At 41.0% G+C, this 25,013-nt stretch overlaps 1 protein-coding gene across 5 annotated transcripts in view; it reads right to left on the reverse strand.

Moving 5' to 3' along the window:
• The window catches only part of Rgs7 (regulator of G protein signaling 7), a 377,413-nt gene that overhangs the window by 170,394 nt on the left and 182,006 nt on the right, over positions 1-25,013 (reverse strand). For all 5 annotated transcript variants that reach the window (XM_060364733.1, XM_060364732.1, XM_060364729.1 and 2 more), the window contains exon 3: positions 1,884-1,980. In XM_060364733.1, the coding sequence (XP_060220716.1) occupies positions 1,884-1,980 (97 nt within the window). The remainder of the gene's footprint in view (positions 1-1,883; positions 1,981-25,013) is intronic.

Raw genomic sequence — 25,013 nt, forward strand, 5'->3', positions numbered from 1 at the left:
AATAGCAACCAAATAACCACTCCCACCTTGGGTTTGGTAACCATGACAGACAATTCTCATAATAGCTATACTTTCACAATTAAGGACATGTAAGCCAGGACTTTTGTCAAATCAAATTGGATAGTGACAGCCTTTGGGTAATTCTTTCCCCACAACTGACTTTTTAACTTTTTTTTTTTTTTTTTGTCTTGCTTTCAAAGCAATAGGCTTCATTGGACAAACAACTTTCCAAACTTCTACTAAGAGAACACATTTTGCTCTGTGATACAACCTGGACATTTAATATATTGTATTTCTCCAGTGTACTTAAAATATTAGCCCCCACAACTCTGTAGGGTAACTGAAATATAGTGTGTATTTGATCAGAGCCTGCTTCCTTGAATCAAAATTCCGGAGAAACTTATTCTTAAAATGCATTTAAGGTAACAGATGGCATTTTTATAGAACCTATCAGCTTGAAAATACTGATGTTCATCTCAGTTCTAACAAATTGGAATATCTGCGGTGTGTGTTTGAAATCGTTCACTCCTACAGGCTCTTATTCTTCCCAATCGGTTTGTGGCAGCCACGTTCCAGATGAGCTTCGGTCAAGCCCAAACACACAATCTCAGTATTACTATCATTTTGCAACCATGTGTTGTGGGGCATTGCTCCTGTAACTAATTAAATCCTAATATGCGAAAGCTTTTTAAAAAGCCTAGAAAAAAGAAGCAGTGCACATGGCTAAACAAAGGTAGGTGTCTGATGAGGGAGTCTTGGGTGAAATGAAGGAGATGAGGCACTCATAGAAACTTTAAGTCTATGCCTCAAGGATTAGAGCAATAGGTGTTAGGAACCAGAAATGCCCTTCTTTATCTTCTCTGCTTCTCTTTCCCCTTGTGTTCTATTGTTCTCAATATGCAGACAGGCTTCCTCTCCTCTCTGTGCATGACCTTTATTCTACCTCCAGCCAACATCTCTTATACCCAAAATGTATGATGCAGTGTGTGTGTGTGTGTGTGTGTGTGTGTGTGCATGTGTGTGTATGCATGCACATGTGCATATAGATGCATGAGGGTGCGCTTTTGGATCCCCATATGTCTTTCCTTCATTGTTCTCCATCTTTAACAGTCTATTACTGAACTTGAAGCTCATCTTTAGGCCAGACTGGCTGGCTGACGAGGTTCAGGAATTTTCCCATCTCTGCTTCAGCCCTCACCCACGGAAGCTGGCGTTCCAGGAGCATACCACCATGCCCAGCTTTTGACATGGGTTATGCAGAGCCAAAATTGATTCCTTAAACTTGTGTGATAGGTCCTTTATTAACAGAGCCATCTCCCCAAATCTCTCACCATAATATCCTATGCAAAAATGTAAAGCCTCTCTACCACACCCATTTGTCAGAGTTTCAGTCCTGTGGTTGGCTTTTAGAGACTCAAATTACAGCTGCAACCATTCATATGTGGTTCCTTGCCTGCTACTGCGTCACTGCCCAGATCTCTGGCATAGCTGATGTGCCTGTGTCCATACATGATATGATCCTTCTAGGCCTTTCCACTTCTGAGCAGCAATGTTTCAAGACTCCCTCCCTGACTTCTCCTTGCTTTTCTTTCACACTCTTGACTTCCACACCTAGTCTCCATGGCATGGTTTCACACATCACTATTTATTTTCACATTGTTCTTTTCTTATTTCATATGTGCCCATTCTGTCTTTCCAAGTGACTCCATGCTGGTCTAGTATTCTTGGCTCACATCATGTCTTACGCTTATTTCCAGGGTTTCAACACCATGAGGAATGTGCCATAGCATCTCCTAAGCTGCTGTTTAATGACACACTCAAGGTTTTATAAACGGTTATGTGACACATACTGAAGAAAACAGCTATGCCAGCTGCCCACTTACCAGAGAAGACGCTAGGTATCTTGGAAAGGAAGCTTTTGACGGTGCGGATAGGAATTCCATTTTTTTCATCTTGCATACGTGCTATGACATCTTCCATCTAAACATAAAATAAAGAAGAGCTTTAGAAAGTTAAACTTTTTGAGAAAATTGCTGTTTCATATAATTTTTGAACACCAACCTTGCCTAATAAAAATAAATCTATATTATTGTCTTTATAGACTTTGTTATATGAATACCTTTTAAAGTTTGGTTATCAAGAGGTGGAAAAGAGTAGCAAGTGAGAAAACAGGCTAATTGAGATGCATTAAACTATTGATAAGGATTTTGTGCCTTTAACATTACCTTTGACCAGATTACATACTCTTCTGCTTAAGAAGTTGGAATAAATTGCATTTGGGTCAGAAAGCACTGTCAGAAAATTCACATTATCACAACTGAACTCAGTCCAAAAACAAGTGAAGCCTGGAATGATCCATGTAAAGTTCCCGTTAAAGCAGGTGCTTCTACAGTTTGGGTTAATATTCGTGTTCAACCTGTCAGAAGATATGGGACAGACTGGAAACTGCTGGCTCCTTCACTTCGTAGTGTGAGAAGAAACATACACACACACACACGCACACACACACACAAACACACAAGAGAGAGTTAGTGAACCTTCCACCATAGTCTCTGTGCTGTGATCTTTGTGTCATCTTGTTAGTCCAACCTCCTTTGCGTTGAAGTAGTTTCATAATTCTAAAAGTCTCCTCCTCACCAAGTCTAAGGTGGAATTTAGTTCTATAGTAACCATTCAAATCAAAGCCTCAGACTCCTTTTATGTGCTTCATACATACGTGACATAAATCCACAACAGAACACCCAAGCTGTAGTGTAAAACGTAAAACCCATTCATTCATTTCCCAACTCTGTAGTCAGTCAGTGATCACCAACTCCAGATCAAAATCACCATCAGGTGCTGGGATATGAAAATCCAGGTAACTGTGGCATGCTTATTCAAGATGCTGATACTGAACGAAGCCAAGCAATGGCCCAATGGGAAATCTGTGTTATTTTTTCTTTAAGTCTAAAATTATTTCAAACTAAAAAGCTTTTTAAAAAAGGCACACTCTATATATCAGTGACTCATCTAATTCTCACTACATCGTTTCAGAGTGATTTTCAACCAAAAAATTCTAATTTGCTTGGATGAATGTCATCGGATTTTCTTAGTATATGAAATACCCGGGTGGGAAGAATGGGTTTTCCTGTAAGACAAGTCTGGATTTGATTCGTAACTATTATAATTACTGCACTTTGAGCAAGTTAAACAATTTCACTAAGACTCACTCTCCTCTTTCATAAAATAGTAAGGACAATGCTTAGAGAATAGGTCCTCTACAATGTTGTATGGGGCCTGGTGTTGGGACTGGGGTGGAATGAAATATTTTAAAGTTACATAATACAGTCTACCTAACGCTCAGCAAAAAGATAGGACAATAATCGTTGGACTTGAAATGCTCTTTGTACCTCTGAGACCTTTACGAATGTCTCTTCTCCATCTTCAGGTTTTTCAGCAAATGCTGACTTCATTAGCTGTGCCCAGCTGCCTGATCACATTTCAGCACTAACTCCAGGGAAGCCAGGCTCATGAACACACCAGCCAGCAATGGTGTGAGGACAGAATGGGAAGCAAGCCCCCGGGGTCCATCCCTCTTCTCTCATCTTGAAGTCTACACCGTGAGCTGCACCAGAGGGGCGGTTTCTGTGCGTTATCAAGTGTGCTCAAGAGAAGTGAGCATCAGGGCATACCCGTAGGTAAACAAATGAGTGAAATTAAGGCCATTCTCTTGCCCTTCTCCTATTCCTTTCTCTTAGACTGATGTGCTTAGTTCAAACAGAAATGAAAGAAATTTTGATTATCAGGCCTCTCAAATCCCTAACAGTAATCAAGCACTCTCCTCCAATAATGAAGATATCTAAGTATAGAAACATGAAATAGATATTCTATCAGACTCTTTAGCTACTGTTTGCCCTTGATTCACCTGACACAATGTTCAGAAGTGAGGAATAAGCTGCTTCGCCTGCCCCATATCAGCCCGTAAGCCCCTGTATTATCTGCTTAAAGGCTTAAACTGGGTCGATTAGACAGCGGCAGAGCCCCTCCTCTGCGGTCAACCAGGAGTGTGGCACTGATGAATGCCAGTACAGAGCATGCGTAGAGGCACTTTTTCCATGGTCACCCCTGTGGGGAGGGGCACTATGGAGCAAGGCTAGGAGGTTGAAAGGCTAGCGTGACTTATGTCACTGCTCCTCACTAACTTTCCTTTTTCTTGCACCATCATTTCTTCTGTATTTTTTCCTAAGGTGGGGCCTCGCTATGTAGCTTGATTTGAGAGCCTTCTGCCTCCACCTACTGAATGCTCAGATCTAAACCATAATTTCTATAACAGGAAAAATGTTAACTGTAATGTGAAAACTAGAATTTGTGCTCTAAACTGAGAATACGAATTTGGAAAGGTGTTTAGCTGTTTCAATGACTGTTTGGATATGATTTATCCATAAATGTCACTATGGACTACGTGAGCATCAATGAACAAATGAATCAAACAGCAACACAAGCCAAAATCAAACACAAAGAAAAATACAATAGCCTGGTTCCTAAACCCTAAAGTGAGCTACAAAAACCACCTGTTTAAACCTGTCCTCCAAATTCTATCAGAGGATGTGTTAATCTTATGTCAGTCTTTAAAATAGATTATCTGCCTTAGAACCATTAGAAACAGCAGTTAGCTAAGAAAAAAATATTAAACCCAGGCAAATCAGTTAATAAGGGAAAGTGAATAGGAAGAAAATAAGAAATTGTAAAATTAAATCTAACAAATATTAAATGTGCCTTGGATAATTTAAAGATCAAAGAGGAAAACACACACACATACACACTTTAAGAGTTCCATGAGAAGATTTAAGACATACATGTATGTTGTGTACATTTGGTGTGTGTGTGTGCGTACACATGTATGTATAAACACATACACACACAGTGTCATTGCTATCTTTAAGACATGGGTTCTAGTACTCAGCAGACACACTCTACACCACAGACTCTCATGTCCCTCCTACAAAATGACATCATCTTTGTGCATATCCTTGGCCACCATCCTGAGTACGTAATGTCACCTTCGGGCTACTGATAATATCTAACACAACGTTAGTGCTCGGAAGAGTCATTCCATGTATTTCAGGGAGATAATGGCAAAGAAAAACATGTACGGGTCAGTTCTAACTTAGAGTTTTTGTTGATGGTGCTTGTAATGGTTCCTCAAAAAGAGGGAATTTGATTAGAAAAATATCAGAAAAGATATTTGTGTATCTAAGACCGAAGCAGGCGAAATATGAAAACGGCCACTTAGACACAGTGAGGCTGCATCCTTTTCTGAGGAAAGGAAAATGTTGCTCTCAGGTTTTCTTCACAAATTTCCCTTCTTGACCTCTTTAGAAGAATGAAGACAAGGAATCCACGAGAGCCCTGTTGGCACAACCAGCCATCTGTCCTGTACAAGCTAACTCATTTTTTGACAAAAGTTGAGCAACTGCCTTTTGCAAAGTCCCTTTGGCAATGCCTATGCCCCAGTGCTTTCAAAACTCTTTTAAAAAAACTGGTGTCATGAAAGCATTAATGTTTGAACTCTGAGGACAACTTCATTTTTCCCTGGGATGGGACCTTATTGAGAAAATAAATCTTATTCATCCTTGTAATAAAAATACATTAAATGTCTGGTAAATAATAGAGGTTCTGTTTAAGGAAAAAAAAAAGGCAAATCACGGTTTTAGGTTTTTTATTGTTTGTTTGTTTGTTTTCAAGATAGGGTTTCTCTGTGTAGCCTTGGCTGACTTGGACTTACTTTGTAGAGCAGGCTGACCTCGAACTCACAGAGATCCTCCTGCCTCTGCCTCCCTGAGTGCTAGGATTGCAGGCGTGTGCCACTGAACCGGGCATAAATTGTTGTAAAGAGGAAAGTTCAGTGAATGGGAAACTATGTTATGGGGTATTTGAAATTACATTTCTCTTTATATTATTTAATATATGATATAAAATGCTAATGTTAGAACTAGCCAGATGATACACTGCACTCTACCTATAAGCTAAAAGAGCTCTCGTTGGCTTTGAGTGCCACTGAAGGCAAGGGTCTCTCGACTCTTACACTAGAAGAATGTCTCTCCTGAGTGTGCCACATTAAGTCAGTGGCGGGGTCTCACACTGTCTTCTTGTCAGTGTGACTCCAGTTCACAGCCATATGTAGGGTCTCAAGATAAAGTTTCTATTGAACGCCATCATGAGCTCTTTTTACGGGAATCCATAATTATCTAATTTCTTCTGGAATGGCTTAAACGAAACCTCCATGCTTGGGATGACATTCACACACCAATGAGGACAAACAGTCCCAGCCCACACAAAACAAAAGCACATTGTGCAGACCTATCTTTAAAGAGCTTCACATCAGTGAAGAGAGGCGCCAGGCAGGTCGCACATCCTGATGAGACTCCTTCCTAGTGTTCTTAACAATGAGAACTCAATTAAATTAAACGTGTAGTTATGTTTACCAGGAAGTTTTCTACAATATCATTAGCACTGAGTTCATTAGCTCCAGTCACTCTCTGAGACACCCTGACTGCCAGCAAAGCACTGGAGTAAAGCTGAAGCATGTTATACCACCGTGGCTCTGAGAGAAAAATGAACCGATCCAAATTTCAAAAGAAGTTTTCCAACTTTGTGTTGGAACCCACCATTAAGTGCAGATATTTGGAGACTTAATGAGAGCTGCACTGAGCATCTTGAATGTTTTTTTTTTCCTTGTGTGCACATTCTTTTAATTTATCCTGTGCACTGTCGTTTTAAGTGTTAGCTATGTGTGGAAACAGTAGAAATGACCGATAAAGCATTCCTTAGATTCCTTAGGCAATTAGGTGGAGTCAGGTATGCTGAAATTTAAGTCTGCTTGTGTTCTTGTTCTTTCAGAAAGCTTTTCCAAGGGAAACAATGTGTGCTTCTGAGGTGAACAGAGAAAGCACAGCCAGTTTCTAATGAGAGTTAAATGATAATGAGATTAAAATTTGCAACACAAACTGGTTTTTGCCACAATAACTCAATTAAGACTGTAACTGATGATCCCTTCCCCCATCCCCACCCCCACCCCCCCCGCAGCTCATTTCATGTATAGAAGCTGCTGTTCCCATTAATAACAACTATGAGTATAAGCCAGTCGGAGCTACTTATGTAAATCTGGGCTAGATCAGTCATTGAGCATTTAAAAAAAAAAATAGTTGATTTTAAAGACCAAAAATTTTACCTTTTATGATTTTTAAAGAAATAATTTTAATGTATGTTGTTTTATTTTTTCGAAAGCAAAAGCATTTTTCTCATTTATCTTTTTTGGTTTTATTTATTTTATTTTACTTTATTTTTGCTTTTTTATTTAATATATCTTTAAAAATTTTTATTACAGTTTATTCACTTTATATCCCAGCTATAGCTCCCCATCCCCTCTTAATCCTGCCTTCCCTTCCTCTTCTCCTCCCATGACCCTCTTTCCAAGTCCATTGATAGAGGAGGTCCTCCTTCCTTTCCATCTACCCTAGCTTATCAGGTCTCCTCAGGACTGTTGGCATTGTCTTCCTCTGTGGCCTGGTAAGGCTGCCCCGCCTCCTCAGGGGGAGGTGATCAAAGAGCCAGTCTCTGAGTTCATGTCAGAGACAGCCCCTGTTCCCCTTACTAGGAAGCCCACTTGGAAACTGAGCTGCCATGAACTACATCTAAGCAGGGGTTCTAGGTTATCTCCATGAATGGTCCTTGGTTGGAGTATCAATCTCAGAAAAGACACCTGTACACAGAGTTTTTGGTTCTGTTGCTCTCTTTGTGGAGCTCCTGTCTCCTCTAGGTCTTTCCATCTCCCCTTTCTTTCATAATAATCCCTGCACTCTGCTCAACATTTGGCTATGAGTCTCAGCATCTGCTTTGATACCCTTGGGTAGAGTCTTTCAGAATCCCTCTGTGGTAGGCTCCTGTCTTGTTCCTTGTTTTCACTCTCTTCTGATGTCTATCCCATTTGCCTTCCTGCGTGAAGATTGAGCATCTTACCCAGGGTCCTCCTTCTTGCTTAGCTTCCTTAGGTGTACAGATTTTAGTATGATTATCCTATATTATATGTCTCATATCCACTTATAAGTGAGTATATACCATGTGTGTCTTTCTGCTTTTGGGATAGCTCACTCAGGATGATCTTTTCTAGTTCCCACCATTTGCCTGCAAATCTCATGATTTCCTTGTTTTTAACTGCTGAGTAGTATTCTATTGTGTAAATGTACCACAATTTCTGTATCCATTCCTCAATTGAGGGACATCTGGGTTGTTTCCAGATTCTGGCTGCTACGAACATGGCTGAGCAAATGTCCTTGTTGCATACTTGAGCATACATCTTAAGGACTGTAGCTTCTACCCACATGAAAATGGTTAAATTTTTAAACCATGGACAGTATATTTGTTAGGATTACCTGGGTTATAACCTGGAAAACACCAATTTGGCATTTATTATTTTTATATATTGATTAGTTTATGTGAGCTTGTTTTAGGACTTAGCACTTACTTGTCTCCTACCGGATGAGCACTCTTGCTTTCCCCTCAGCATCTTCTCAGTGCTCAATATACAGAGTCAAGAACAGGGTTGCCCACACCACCCAAGTGAGGCTGCTGCTGGTCCAGGCCCCTGGGAAATCCTTGCTCTTCTCAGTCATTCCTGTACTTGAACTTGAGGCCGACGTTCTGACTTACAATAGTGGAGGAGGGTGGAATTGGAAGGGATACTTGACGGACTGAAGAGTAGTGTTTGTTATTGTCTTGTTCAGTATGAGTCAAGACAGTGGGAGTCATAGAACATAAGGTCAAAAAGAAAGGCAGTCTGTGAGACAGAGGAGTGAGGGGAGATGCTTAATAATGAAAGTCAAAGACACACCCTGTATATACTTACTCATATAGACATATAATATAGGATAAACCTACTAAAATCTGTACATCTAAAGAAACTAATCAAGAGGGAGGATCCTGACTAAAATGCTCAATCCCCATCCAGAAAGACAAAGAGGATGGACATCAGAAGAAGGAGAAAACAGGGAACAAGTTAGGAGCCTGCCACAGAGGGCCTCTGAAAGGCTCTGCCCTGCAGACTATCAAAGCAGATGCTGAGACTTATGGCCAACTGTTAGGCAGAGTACATGAAATCTTATGAAAGAAGTGGGAAATAGTAAGATCTGGAGAGGACAAAAGCCCCACAAGGAGAGCAACAGAACCAAAAATCTGAGCACACGGGTCTTCCCTGAGACTGATACTCTAACCAAGTAGCATGCATGAAGATAACCTAGAACCCCTGCACAGATGTAGCCCATGGCAGTTCAGTGTCCAAGTGAGTTCCATAGTAATGGGAACAGGGACTCCTCTGACATAAACAGATTGGCCTGCTCTTTGATCACCTCCCCCTGAGGGGGGGGGGAGCAGCCTTACCAGGCCACAGAAGATGACAATGCAGCCACTCTTGATGAGATCTGATATACTAAGATCAGAAGGAAGGAGAGGGGGACCTTCCCTATGAAGAAGGGGGAGGGAAGGTGGGATTAGGACAGGAGGAGGGAGGGGTTTATGGGGGAATACAAAGTGAATAAAGTGTAATTAATAAAAGTTAAAAAATAAAAAAATATTTAACACAAAAAATGAGAAAAAAAACTTTAAATAAATTTTCTATTGATAAAAAAAAATAAACCAAAACAATGACAAGAACTGAAACAGAGACGTGCTTTGGCTGAAAGATGTAAAAGCACTCAAGAAGCTTCATGGCTATAAAACAGAAAGAAGAATACGGTAAGTGAGGTATTCCTCAGTTCAATTATTGGAAATCTTTGTCCATAGTACACCTGCCATAGTTTTCAGAATTGTCTTACTCCTATGAGGTATCATTTTTTTTTGTAACCTTCACGAATGAGTTCAAGAGAGTCATTGAGGAAATACTAGAAAAGCTTCATTGGACACAAGGCTCAGCCAAAGAAGCCAGAGGATTGAAAGATAGAGAGGATGGCAACAAAGACGTAAAATAATACAGAAGTGTTTGAGTCTGAGACCCCCCTCTTTGTCTTCTAGATGGAAATGAGTAAGTCTCCTGGGCAAAGGGATGTATTTTAAATCTCTGAAAGTTGCCTCTGGTGACCTGAGGGCATTCGTGCCTTTCTACTGTGAAAGCAGAGGGGAAGTCCCGCTGTTTTCTGCACCAGTTCTGAAAGACAGAACCAAAACAGAACTATAAGCTGCAGTTACACAGCACCAAGCCAGCACTCTGGTCACATAACTGTCTGGGACTCCAAGAGAAAGAGGCAAAGTTCAGAAGGAAGGAGAGGGGGACCTCCCCTATGAAGAAGGGGGAGGGAAGGTGGGATTAGGACAAAGTTGGAGAGAATAGTCACACCTCCAGCCTGGCCAGTTAGAAGCAGCTTAGCTCTGAGCACCCCTCTGTTTCCACCTTTACAAGAAGATTCACTTTGAAGCTTTGAATTGATGGGTCTGTTTTTGTTTAGTCTTGGCTTTCCTCAGCCCTTTCCTGCCTGCAAAGCCAGCCACACCTCCTGAGAGCATCTTATCCTGGTTAATAGAATGAGGTGTTTCGATTTCATAATCACAGGTATTAACTGCTGAAAGGCTTCGTGTCTGTTTTAACAATGGCTTTTGATGCTGTCAGCTGCTCTCGGGTAGCCTGCATAAAGCTGTCTCTTAATCGGGTTCCTCACCCAGTTTGTTCCCATGCTGACCTGCTAATAAATCCAGGAATTAAATCAGAAACAAGTCTGACTGTTCATCCCTTATTTAGAACTTTCACAAAATAGCTGGAGCGAAGGCTCAGTGATAGGGTTTGCACCCTTGCATAGGACTGGAATTGAGATCCCAATTCTTGCGTCAAGTGGCTGACCATCCTCTGTAACTCCAGCTCCAGGGGATCTAATACTTTCTTCTGTCCTCCAAGGATGTCTGCACTCATGTGCACTATGAACAGATGGAGAGACAAGTTCTTAAAAATAAATAAACCTATATTATATGTCTATATGAGTGAATATATACCATGTGTGTCTTTCTGCTTCTGGGATAGCTCACTCAGGATGATCTTTTCTAGTTCCCACCATTTACCTGCAAATTTCATGATTTCCTTGTTTTTTATTGCTGAGTAGTATTCCATTGTGTAGATGTACTATACTTTCTGTATCCATTCCTCAGTTGAGGGGTATCTTGGTTGTTTCCAGCTTCTGGCTATTACAAATAAAGCTGCTACAAACATGGGTGATGTCGTTAGAACAAAATGACAGCCTACAGATTGGGAAAGGATCTTCACCAACCCTATATCTGACAGAGGACTAATATCTTGAATATATAAAGAACTAAAGAAGTTAAAAGGCAATAATCCAAGTAACCCAGTTAAAAAATGGGGTATGGAGCTAAACAGAGAATTCTCTGTAGAAGAATATAGAATGGCAGAGAAACACATAAGGAAATGTTCAACATCCCTAGCCATCAGAGAGATGCAAATCAAAACGACCCTGAGATTTCACCTTACACCCATCAGAATGGGTAAGATAAAAAACTTAAGAGATAACACATGCTTGAGAGGCTGTGGAGAAGGGGAAATCCTCCTCCATTGTTGGTGGGAATGTCAACTGGTACAACAACTATGGAAATCAATCTGGCGCTTTTTCAGACAACTAGGAATAGTGTTATCTCAAGATCCAGCTATGCCACTCCTAGGCATATATCCAAAAGCTGTTCAAGTACACAACAAGGACATTTGCTCAACCATGGCTCAACAAGCTCAACAAGCCTCAACAAGCCTCAACAGGGCTGTTCAACATTTGCAGCCTTATTTGTAATAGCCAGAACCTGGAAACAATCCAGATGTCTATCAGTGGAGGAATGAATACAGAAATTGTGGTACTTTTACACAGTGGAATACTACTTAGCAATTAAAAACAAGGAAATCATGAAATTTGCAGGCAAATGGTGGGATCTAGAAAAAATCATCCTGAGTGAGGTATCCCAGAAGCAGAAAGACACACATGGTATATACCCACTTATATAGACCTATAAGATAGGATAAACATACTACAACATGTACACCTAAAGAAGATAAACAAGAAAGAGGTCCAGGGGTAAGATGATCAATTTCTATCTATAAGTACAAAGGGGGTGGACATTGGAAATAGGAGAAAACAAGAAACAGGACAGTAGCCTACCACAGAAGGCACCTGAAAGACTCTATCTAGTAGTGTATCAAAGCAGATGCTGCGACCCATAACCAAACCTTCAGCAGAGTGTAGGGAATCATATAAAGGAAGGAGGAATTAGTATATCCTAGAGGGGACAGGGAGCCCCACAAGGTCCAAATATATCTGAGCACAGGGGTCTTCTATGAAACTGTTTATCCAACCAAAGACCATGCATGGATATAACCTACAACCCCTGCTCAGACATAGCCCATGGTAGGTCAGTATCCAAGTGGGTTACCTAATAAGGGGGACAGGAATTGTTTCTGACATGAACTCATGAGTTTCCCCTCTCCCCTGAGGGAGGAGCAGCCGTGCTAGGCCACAGATAAGGACATTGCAACCATCCTGAAGATACCTGATAAGCTAGGGCCAGACGGAAGGAGAGGAGGACACTCCCTCTCAGTGGACTCGAAAGGGGGCAGGGAGGAGATGAGGGAGGGAGGGGAGGAATGGGAGGGAAAAAGGGAGTGGGCTATAGCTGGGATACAAGTGAATGTATAAAATTATTTAAAAATTTAAAAAAATAATTAAAAAAATAAACAAAAAACAAACACGGTTGAGCAAATGTCTATTGTGTACTTGAGCCTCTTTTGGATATATACTCACTCATATAGACATATAATATAGGACAAACCTACTAAAATCTGTACATCTAAAGAAACTAATCAAGAGGGAGGACTCTTGCTAAAATGCTCAATCCCCATCCAGAAAGGCAAAGAGGATGGACATCAGAAGAAGGAGAAAACAGGGAACAAGTTAGGAGCCTGCCACAGAGGGCCTCTGAAAGGCTCTGCCCTGCAGACTATCAAAGCAGATGCTGAGACTTATGGCCAACTGTTAGGCAGAGTACATGAAATCTTATGAAAGAAGTGGGAAATAGTAAGATCTGGAGAGGACAAAAGCCCCACAAGGAGAGCAACAGAACCAAAAATCTGAGCACACGGGTCTTCCCTGAGACTGATACTCTAACCAAGTAGCATGCATGGAGATAACCTAGAACCCCTGCACAGATGTAACCCATGGCAGTTCAGTGTCCAAGTGAGTTCCATAGTAATGGGAACAGGGACTCCTCTGACATAAACTGATTGGCCTGCTCTTTGATCACCTCCCCCTGAGGGGGGGGAGCAGCCTTACCAGGCCACAGAAGATGACAATGCAGCCACTCTTGATGTGATATAATAGACTAAGATCAGAAGGAAGGAAAAGAAGACCTCCCCTATCAGTGGACTTGGGCATGCATGGAGAAGGGGAAGGAAGGGAAGGTTTGGGAGAGGAGGAGGGAGGGAACTAGAGGGGAGATACAAAGTAAATAAAGTGTAATTAATAAAAAAAATTAAAAATAAATAAATAAACCAATTTTCATTGCAGCTGCTAGGGGGGTACCTCAGTTCATAAAGTGTTGATTTATTATGCAAATATGAGAAGCTGATTTTGGGCTGAAGGGACTTGGGATCCCAGGATTGGGGAGAGAGAAACAGGAAGTCCTAGGAGCTGACTGGCCGGCAAGCCTACCATAATCAACAGGTCCAATGAGGTGGGCAGCTCCTGAAGAATGGCAGCCAAAACTGAACTCTAGCATCCACATGCTATACAAAGCATGTGCATCTATATGACCACAAGCATGAATATGTGAATACACACCTTCACAAATGCACACATACACACAAACACATACCCTTCAGAGAAGAGACAATCCCATAATCTCTGCAATTTAAGTGGCTGCTCTGATTTCTCCATAGTATCATCCCAAATTGCTACACTTTTCTTCTGCCTTTCTCCATCAACCTGTATATACCTCGTGCTGCACAAACTTGCCAATGGCTCAGGCCTCCTCTCATACCGGTGCTCTCTGCAGGGACCCTCTTGTTCCCATCTGTGCCTGTGGAAAATCAGTTATACTCCCAGGATCCTGTCAAATTTTAATGTCTTACTAAGTCATTCCCGTTCCTCTCTCTCTGACAGCAAATGCTGTCTTCTTTTCCTGTGACCCCCATACATATGTGGCACTCCCCTTCTGTCCAATGCCCAGATGCCCTGTGTCCCCTTTGCTCTCTGAGGCAGAGAGCACAATTATAGAAGGTATCTCGTTTTTACTTTATATGTCTCTATCCTGTTTGTACGTCTAATTTGTTTTCTTTCATTTGTATGCTTGTTTCTGTCTTTTGTTTTGTTTTCTACTATTTCACAGGCCGGATTTTGGTATTTTTCTTGGTCTTTTCTTTGCTTACTTTGGAAACCAGTGTCTCACAAGGTAGCAGAGCCTGGCCTTGCAAATGTAATCCCCGTCTCTACCTTTCCAGTGCTGGGATAATAGGTATACACCACCAGCTCCAGACTTCTGCTTTGTTTATAACTAAGGATATTTCCTATTTCATTATCAAAGAATTTCCATTTTAATAGGATTAAAATTCTGGACTTAATTCTGTTATTCAAACATCTATTGTCACATATTTCAAAGTTAGATATCCTTACCTGCCTGTTACACTGTGGGCAAACATTGTGGGCAGTTGCCAGGACCTTTCATAAGCCAACTGATGGACAGAAGTCACGTTTTTTAAAAAGAATCTTTCAAAAATTTTAGGTGTGAGAAAAGCATTTATTGAAAATATCCCTTGCCTTTAGAGACTAAACATTTGACAGTACTTGCAACAACAAAATTAATAATCTGCCTTAGGCCACTTAAAACTGTGTACTCTGTTTCAGTCTGTTTGTGTATGTGCTCAGGCTATTTCCCTACTGTGTGCTTTGCCTGTTTAAGTCCAGCCTCCCTTTAAGAAAATAATGTAACTGATCTACATTGAATTTCTCCTCTAATCAGATTTTTATAACCTAAGCTGATGACACAGCTTTTGTCTCAAATTATTATTCCATGCCCCTGATGCAGAATCTGTGTGTGTGTGCATGCTTATATGTTTGTGTCTATGCTTATGTGTTTGTGTGTTTGCATGTGTGCTTATGTGTTTGTGTGTATGTGCTTATGTATTTTTTTGTGTGTGCTTATGTGTTTGTGTGTATGCATGTGAGCTTATGTGTTTGAGTATGGGTATGTGAGTGTTTTTTGCAGTGATTATTTGGTGACAGCAGCCAATGAGTTGAGAGCAACCTAAAAAAAACAAAAAAAAACAAAAAACAAACAAACAAACAAGTATCCACTATAAATGTTGGAAGAAACATGTAGATATAAGAAATTGCCTTACTGAACCCCACTGACCCAGTGTAGCACTCAAAACTCTAACATCTTAGCACTTGGAAGGCTGAGAAAAAATGGCTGATGCCAACCTGTCTACACAATAGGGCCTTGTCTAAAAAGAACAAAGAACAGATAATTAAGCACAAAAGTATGAGAGAGAGAGAACTCTTACTTAAGTGACTTGCTTTTATAATGCTTTGATTATAAAATGTAGCTGAGAGACATGCCTGAGATAATATTAAATACAAGTGTGACTGTACCAACTGTCGCCATATAGTTAAACTGTGCCCAGCCTGATCCCAGCCAGCCTGGTCCAGTAATTAATACTCTGGCTCTAATTCTCATTTTCTTTATTGCAATCCCTATTATTGTTATCATTGTTATCGTGGTGCTGGAGACAAGAAACCAGGCCTTGGACCTTCGCCCGTGCTAGATAAGAACCTTTCCCTGATAAGACAGCCCCAGACCTCAATCGTTTAAAATGAGATCTTGCCATGTGGCTTAGACTGCCGTGAACTTGCAATCTGCTCCCGTGCCCTTGGATTTTTTTTTTTTTTTATTGACAAGCACCACACAACAGGCTGATTTTCATTTTAAACAGACAAACGGGAAGAGGGCATTCTAACCTGAAGGTAAGGTGACACTTAGAAAGAAGCCCCTGAAGAAGGTTTATTCCTGGTGTGCACACTCACAAAAAAATATTGCCACGAGCCACATGAGGACATGTTGGTTAATAACTGACGGCACACGTGACAATGGTCTCCTCTCACCTACTGATGGCATAGCCATCGTTACGCCAGCTTCAGCGCATGGCTACGGGGAGGCAGCACAGCACACTCTGGCGCACAGCTCCTGTTTGTGTTGACACTGGTGTAAACGAAACGAGTGAGCTTCCAACTCCATAAAGCATATAGCACAGCGATATCCCACAGAGTGCTTGATAACCTCAGTTAATGGTCACTGGTTATGTTTTTAGTATACTATACCTTTATTATTACAGTGGACTATGAAAGGGCTTAAAGGGAGGAGGAAGACAAATGAAATGATGTAATTATAATATCAAACATACTTTTAAAAAGATGTATACCCTCTCTTAAAAAACTAAATGCTTGCTGCAAAGTCATATGTCATCGAGTGCCTTAAACATCATGCCTTCCCCTGTCTTGTAATTGTACCAGTTATTTTCTGCTATGTACACAATGATCTTGTATTTTTGAGTTTATACACTTTTTGGTGTCCTGGACTGAAATGCAGCAGGCACTACCTGTATATAGCTGAGGTGTGTGGAGAAATGTCTCCTCCATTTTCTCACATGGTGAAATGACCTAAGACGTGGTTTCTAGCCATTCGGTGAAGCATGTCTGCTTGCACACAGCGATTTGATAGACCATCTTAGGTGCCATGCTTTTCCATGGTTTGAAATGGGTTTCTGCTGAGGTGGAGTCTGGCTTTTTCCTCTGGCCATCGCTTCTGGTTTACTTGTCTCATACATTGACTTTGAAATTTCTAATTCCTAGAATTCTTTAGAAATCAGTGAGTAAAGCATAGACGAGCAAAGGGGCTTTTCCACATTAATGATCCTCCCACTAGTCCTGCCACTTCAAGGTTTTGTGAAGCTGAAGTGGATCTCCTTTTTCAGAAGCATCCGGACAGCCCTATTGATTGCTCCAGCCCACTGAACACTGTAGCCTTGATCCTCTTGTGGTCCTGCCAATTCAAGGTGGTGTGAAGCTAAAGTGGATCTTACTTTTTCAGAAGCATCTAGACAGCAGTATTGATTGTTCCAGCCCACTAAACAGTAGCCTTGAAAGCAAAGAAAAATTCAGTCAACTTTTCTGATTCACTTTTTTTTCAAAGCTAGAAAGATAGTTAGGAAGGGGTTTTGTAAAAACTTTCCCTTTTGCGATCCATCCATGAAAGGAAGCTCTCTGCCCAATACTCACCTGCTCCTATGCATTTGGCTCTACTCTCAAGAGACAAATTAGAAACAGCTCTAAACTAATTTAGACAAAACCCATCATGAAGTATTTCCAAACTTAGCAGGCAAACACACAGCTCTTGATCCAATAACCAATTCCTTTGTGTTCCCAAATTTTGTTTATTTTCATGAATGGCACAGAGATCAAGAGTGCCTGGTGCCTGCTTCATGATGCTCTCAGTGGGTCACAATAAATGAAAGTGTTCCTAGGCAGCTCTGACTGTTGCATTATGGGTAGAATGTAGACATTAGAAGGTCGTGGTAGAGATGTTGGATTATTTCAATTATTTCCCTTTTTGATATGAGACTTCTGAATGGTTTGAAATGCCCTCTGCCATGTCAGCAATTTCTGTGTCTCCAGCACTCAAGTATGGCTTTTGATTTCTCTACAAGAAGGTAGAATTTTTACTTCAAGAATGAAAGCACTGAATGTGCTTTTAAATTTGTACCTGCTCTCTTAACACTTTGGCACCTTAGTGGATTGAATCTGAAGTGAAGGGGACGCTTGCTGCCTTTCTCAACTCCTAGGACCTAAAGCCAATACCAACCTGTCATTTACTGAGTGGCTGAAAAGCTGTTCTCCTAAATAACCCTCTTTGTAGGCTTTTCTTCCTTCTTTACACACTCCTTAATGGAGTGTGTGCTAAAGAGCTGTGCCCCAACCCTCTTAACCCAAGTAGATGCTGAAATGGCACCATTTTCAAGAGTTCACCACTCAGACCTGAGATGCACTGTGTGGCTACTATGACTCTCTTATGCTGCCTCTATAATCTATCTTGAACTATATTGCATATGCGTTTGTGTGTGTGTGTGTGTGTGTGTGTGTGTAAGTAAAATTCTTCTGTCATATTTTTTGAAAGTTTCTGGATAATAAATATTTGTTTTATCATCTCTATGCCCTGAAACTTTTAATGAATTTGCAAGGAGACTAAGTACACAGAATCAAGGGAAGGACCACAAAACATTGACTCACAACACCTATAACCAACACAGAAGATACACCATAAGATCTCAAGGAAGGGGAGGAGGACCTCCCCTATCAATGAACTTGGTGAGGGGAATGGGAGGAGATGAGGGAGGGAGGGTGAGATTAGGAGGGAATAAGAGAGGGGGCTACAGCTCAGATACAAAGTGAATAAACTATAATTAATAAAACAATAAATAATTTTTTAAAAATTGTAAATAATTTAAAAATTAAAAAAATCTTCAGGAAAGGAGACTGGAGGGAGAAAATCGGGAAGTGACTTCTACCTGGAGTTCTACTCCTGTTTCCAACTCATGAACTACAAGAGATGCTTCTCCATCCCAACACTTGCCAATCAGAGAGGCAGAGAACACCTGATGCTTCTAATCCAATCTCTCCTTTAGTCCCTTTCTCCATCCCTGTCTCTCCATCGCTTCATCCCTCTGTCCATTTGTCCCTCTGTCCATTCATCCATTTGTCCCTCCTCCCTCCCTTTCTCCTTCTGTCCCTCTTCTTTAAGTTTTCTATCTCTCTTCCTGCTTTTGAGTTTTGGCCAAACATATCAATGGTGAGTGACTCGTTCACCACAGCAAATGCCAAATATAGATTATTTTTGTCACATGGGCAGGCTTCCATCACATTCACACATGTACAAACTCATTCATATCTCCCTGTATAATATATCTGTATCTGTAATAAACCATTGAGGCCTTTTATAGAAGCAATGCAGCACCTTCCGTTTTCGAAGCTTTGCATGTAAGTAGCATGTTGAGGGCTGATCAGTGACTTTGCAACTAGTTGAACAAAGGACCAGAAATATATTGTTCACATGCATGAAAATTGTTTCCTCTGGATATGTAGAGAAATCTGTTGCCTTAAACTTTCACACTCAAAAGTTCTAAAGTACCATATTAAACACAATCTACCTCACTCTCAGCAACACTGTGAACTTTACCAAAGAGCCCAGATTCGGGTATGTGTCTTCCAGGAGACATTTCTCTTCTTTTCGCAATGAATCTGCTCTTTCAAATACGTGCGCACTCACCCTTCTGGATCCTGAAAACTAGAAGCAGCAATGAGAGGAAAATGATTGCCCTCGCCACCCACCACAGTATGTCAGTGTCAACACACAACAGAAGGAGGGAGTGGCTTGAGTCTGGCTACTCCTGTCTTTCTTGGCGGCCCTGGACTTTTGAATCAGTTTCCCTTTTAGGATGTAAGTATTTTTCATTGTGTTATTTGGAGAGAAGCGGCTCCATTCAGCTTGCTGCATGAAAGGGGCCCTATACAAACTGTAAAGTTTAGACTGGCGGCGAGGGACAGAAGGGAAATTCTGCTGTAGGAAATTCTCACGTAAGCACCAGTGAGGCCCAAGCACTTAATGCAAGAACCTTCATCATATTGTCCTCATCCAGTCTGACCTCTCTCAGAATTGGTCTCATTCTTGTCCCTCTCTGATTGTAGCTGACTGTCCCTGTTCTGGATGCTCAGAGCAGAGCCACGGCAGGTGCACGTGGTCCTGAGGGCGTAGGCTAGTTTCTTTGGTGGTAGCTGCCTGAGGTCCTTGGATCAGGTAGTCTTCAGGGTTTTCCTGCTGTTTAATTGTTGAATCCCTCTGTGGTCAGGGCCCTCAGGAGGGAGAGCATCAACCTCGTTTGCCATAGCAAAGGACAAGAGTGGAGCTTTTGGACATTAGATATATGGTAACACTCATTTTTCTTAAAGGAAATAGCTCACAGCAGGCAGCTGCAGAACAAGGCAGTAAGAATGGACTGTAAAGAGAGTAGGCACTCAAACAGAGGGGTGCTGCTGAGCCTGCTTCATTATGGTGACTGGGGCCTCTTTGTTCTTGTTGTTTCTTTATGCTTTTTAAAGACAAGGTCTTGTATTGCACAGGCTAACTTGCAATACAAGTGGACTTGGCATCTCTGTACCTCAGCCCTCCACACACTGAGATTACAGGTGTATAGCCACCACACCCAGTTTTACTCTCCTGTCTTAAGAGTGATGCTAAAAACTGTCCAGTTGGTGTTAACATCTATTAGTACAGAAAATAATAAAATACCTTCTTTCTAACAAATCTGTAAGGTTAAAGGTCAGAAAGGCATATGAAACCAAATCTTTGTATTATATGTGTAATTTTCCAAACTTTTATGACAGGAAATGGTAAATAGGCATGAAAATTGCCATAATAAACTGGGCCTGTGTGTGCAGGCACACAAATTACCGATTTAGCATTCCAGTTTATCACTTAGATTTTTATCTTAGATTTTTATCTTTTAGATCTCTTTCTAAAAAAAAAAAATACTATTTACAAAAATAAATACTGACTTTCCCGTGAACAGTTACTGACCTCCTGGCCTCTCCTCCCATGCTATGCAAAAAAAATGGAAATTTTGGCAGCTTGCTTGACTGTTGAAGGGCTTTTGGGTTTGTTTGTTTGATGTTTTCTCAAAGACTCCAAACTTTGGAAAAGAGAACATAAAGCGATAAATAACGCTTCATGTGAGAAGTAAGGAAAGCCTGTCCCCTACTCTTCTACAGCTCTGCATCTGCTGCCAACGAGGGCATCATACAAGGTGTATCAACTCCTCGGATGTGACAGGACTAGGGTTCTGGACTTTGATATGATGGGACTAAGCAGTTCATGAGAAGGAACCCTAAAGGGAGACTGAAAGAACATATGTGCAGAGCGCAGCTACAAAGGATGATATTCCAAAATACATATCCTGGAGAAGAATAATGTCACTTAGCCCTTGAAATCAAACCTCGGCATTGTTAAACATGGTCCTCTCTCGGATAAATATGTGCATCATACTGAAAATGTTCCACTTGGTTGTACCCAGGGAGAAGAGTCCTTTGCATTTCACCCAAGACTTTGAAACACTTGCCTCAAGTAATGTTCATCTTCACACCCTACCCAGGAATTACATGGTCCCTGGGAATAGCTACACAGAGTTAGAGCTTTTTCTCATTTTTATTAGTTCTTTGAAATTCTCATACAGTGTGTTCTGTTCATATTTCAATGTACAGAAGTGGGATTGGTTCCATAGACTTTTTTGCACAATACAAGACCTAGGTCATTTAATCCACAAGGCAGTTGTTGAAATAAATATGAAACAATTATGAATGCCTCACTAAAAGAGCTAGTATTTTCCTAAGATCTGCTGGGTAGCCTAGGGTGGTCTTCAGTCAGTGACAGGAAAGGAGAGAGGAATGCACTCTCAGAAAAGGGGTATTTCAGAGCATAATCAAAACAATTAATTAACCTAGAACAGATTGCTCCTGAAGAGAGGTATATTGGACAAAGTGGAAAAATGTGATACATAAACAGATGGAAATGGAACAAGGGGTAAAAAGGAGGAAACAGAGGAGCTGCAAGGTAATCCAGGTTAGATTAACCTGTATTCGATGTGGAGATGGAAGCAAAGGTGAAGAAGCCCTTGTGTACAAAATCAAAGAAAGGCTTGGGAACAAGAGTCATTCTGCTGTGACTGAAGATACAAAAGGTCAGCCTCTAAGGCAGAGTCAGCAAGAACACTGTTCTCTCCCATAAGGTTTTGAAGTACTCACAGAAGCCTACAGTAAGACACAGAAATCATTTTCACCCTTGTCCAATACGTCCACATGTCTTCCTACACAAACACATTTAACTGCACCTCAGTCTCTAAATGGGCTCCCTAGTAAGGGGAACAGGGCCTGTCTCTGACATGAACTCAGTGGATGCCTCTTTGATCACCTCTACCTGAGGGAGAGCAGCCTTACCAGGCCACAGAGGGAGACAATGCAGACAGTCCTGATAGACTAGGGTCAGATAGAAGGGGAGAAGGACGTTGCTTATCAGTGGTGTTGGGAAGGGGCATGGGAAGAGATGAGGGAGGGCAGGATTGGGAGAGAATCAGGAAGGGGGCTACAGGTGGGATACAAAATGAATAAATTGTAATAAATAATTAAAAATAATAATTTGTTAAAAAAGGTCTTTAATACCATCGAGGCTAACCATGGCACTTTCCACCCAATTGTATGTAATATGTTAAATAGAAGTAATGCCTACTAACTTCCTAGTCACTTTCACAATCCACTAACAGGGAACTACAATCAGAATATACAATGATTACATTGTAAAAAAAATAAATAAAATAAATAGATGGATAAATGAATAAATAAATAAACAAGGAACCTTAAGCCTTTTAGATATTTCAGCTAATTCTTTTCATTTCTCTGCCTATGCAGACTCAATGTGGCCATTGAGCCCCATAAGAAATTCTATCCACTCTACATACTAAGTGAAGCATTCCAGAATTCATTCGACACTGGAGGGGCTAAGGAGACAGTTCTACCACATTGGAGAGTGTTCCAGTTCCTCTGGCACAGTGGGTCTCAACCTTTCTAAAACTGTGTCCTTTTAATACAGTCCCTCATGTGTGCTGGCCACCAACCATAAAATGATTTTTAAAATAATTTTTATAATTTTATTTTTATATTAATAACAGGTTTTTACTTGGTATCCCAGCTGTAACCCCCTCTCTCCTTCCCCCCCATCTCCTCCCTGCCCCTCTCTAAGTCCACTGATAGGAGAGGTCCTCCTCCCCTTCCATCTGACCCTAGCTAATCAGGTCTCATCAGGACTGGCTGCAAAGCCCTCCTCTGTGGCCTAACAGGACTGCTCCTCCCTCAGGGGGTGGGGGATATCAAAGAGCCAGCCATTGAGTTCATGTCAGAGACAGTCCCTGTTCCCCTTACTAGAGAAACCCACTTGGATGCTGAGCTATGAGATCTCCCATGCTCATAAAATGATTTTTGTTGCTACTTCTTAACTTTGCTACTGTTACAAATTGTAATATAAATATCTGATATGCAGGACGGTCTGAGGAGACCCCTGTGGAGGTTGTGATCCACAGTTCGAGACCATTGTGCTAAGTGTTTGTCTTTCTTTCCTTTCATTGCTGAACTGCTGCCCTCCATTTCTCTCACACATACATACACACTCAGACACTTATACTTTTACACACTTACACAATACACATTCACACTTTTACACACACACTCACACATACAGACACTAATCTCATCTCCCCAATCAGAGGCAGCACAGCCAGCTTCCTCCCCTTCTGAACAACTCTCTTCACACTCAGTTTTCACCTGCTTTCCAAACTATGTTCATTCCCCAAATTGGCAATTCTCTAGTTTAGAAAAATCCCATGCCAGCTATTAAAGAAATATAGCCATGTCCTTATTTTCCTAGCATAGGCAGATGGGTCACATAGTAGTTGTTTAGAAGAAACACATGTGTAACTGTTTATAGTTCTGAGTAGGGTCACTTTCACTGTGAACCAGCACAGAAGCAGCCTAGGCTGAGGATTGCCCATATTTCCAGATTAATTTACATTATAGAGAGCTGAGGCTGGCAGAGGTTAAAACCCTTCTACTCCACAGATTGCTTTCTCTTGTAGGAACTTCCAGGGCATTAATCTGCCTGCTTCTGTAGCGCCGAGAGATGGAAGGTCTGTGCCCACAGGCAAAGCACTGGGCAGTTGGGTAACTCTATTAGAGAGTTTGTAATGTACACATCATGTTGTCCCACAGGACATTTCAAACTTCAAAGGTCTTAGCCTTAAAAAGCTAATGTGAAGCATCCTTGTATACATGCATCCACAGGTTATAAACACGAGACGAGAGCTCTAACAGCTAAATATACGTTTTCCAACCTGAGGTCAGCATGGCAGGTCTGCTAGTCAAACTAACCACTGACTGTGAGAAAGACATACAGCATTTTAGTCCCTCAACCTCAGCATCTGCAGAAGTGATGACAAATAATAGTATCCACCTACCAGAGTTGTTATAAGGATGAAATGAGTTTACACCGTCCTACTCCCAGGCCCCCATATACCCACAAAAGAGCTTGGGAAAGGGCCAGGTAGGGAGAAATGCTACATCAGTGTTGGCTAAAATTATTCTTTCCAAATTGCGAGTTCTTTATTTAGCAGCCAAAAGTTGATTTTTTTTTTTTAAGGTCTGGGTGACAGCATTTCCTAACAATAGAAACAAGCTTTGCCGAATCCTAGCATGTGATCAGATTCAATATATTCTATTGTTCTGTTTACCTCCCTCCGTTCTTTTTCTCTCCCTTTCATCGTCTGTTCCCTCTATTCCTCCTCTTCCGTCCTCCTGGCTGCTATTTTCTTCCTTCTTTGTCCCCCTTTCCTTTTTTCTCTGATTTCTTCCTCTCTTCTTCAGGAGTATTTGCGAAGTACAGATAGGTAAGAAAGTACCGTATTTACTTAGATAATATGGTATACATATTGGAGAAGTTTATCATTTTATGGTGTATGGAGATATGCACAGAGAACTTAAATTTTAATTCAGGGCCAAAGTAATAGTTATAAAGGGATCCCAGAAGAAGAGGAAGAACAAGAAGAGCAAGAAAAAAAGAACAAAAACAAGAAGAACAAGAAGAACAGAATAAGAAGGAGAAGGAGGAGGAGAAAAAGAAGGAGGAAGAGGAGGAGGAAGAGAAGAAGAAAATTCTACCTGCAATTATCAGATGACTTTCCCCGAGAAGTTAATGTTCTACTCGAGTTATTAGGAATGAATACAAGTTTGAGAAACCAAGAATAGTTTTGAAAAAAAAAAAAAAAGAATAGTTTTGATATTTAAGTACCGTAAAGGATA

Source organism: Meriones unguiculatus, chromosome 11 (assembly GCF_030254825.1).
Source record: "Meriones unguiculatus strain TT.TT164.6M chromosome 11, Bangor_MerUng_6.1, whole genome shotgun sequence".
Classification (NCBI taxonomy): Eukaryota; Metazoa; Chordata; class Mammalia; order Rodentia; family Muridae; genus Meriones; species Meriones unguiculatus.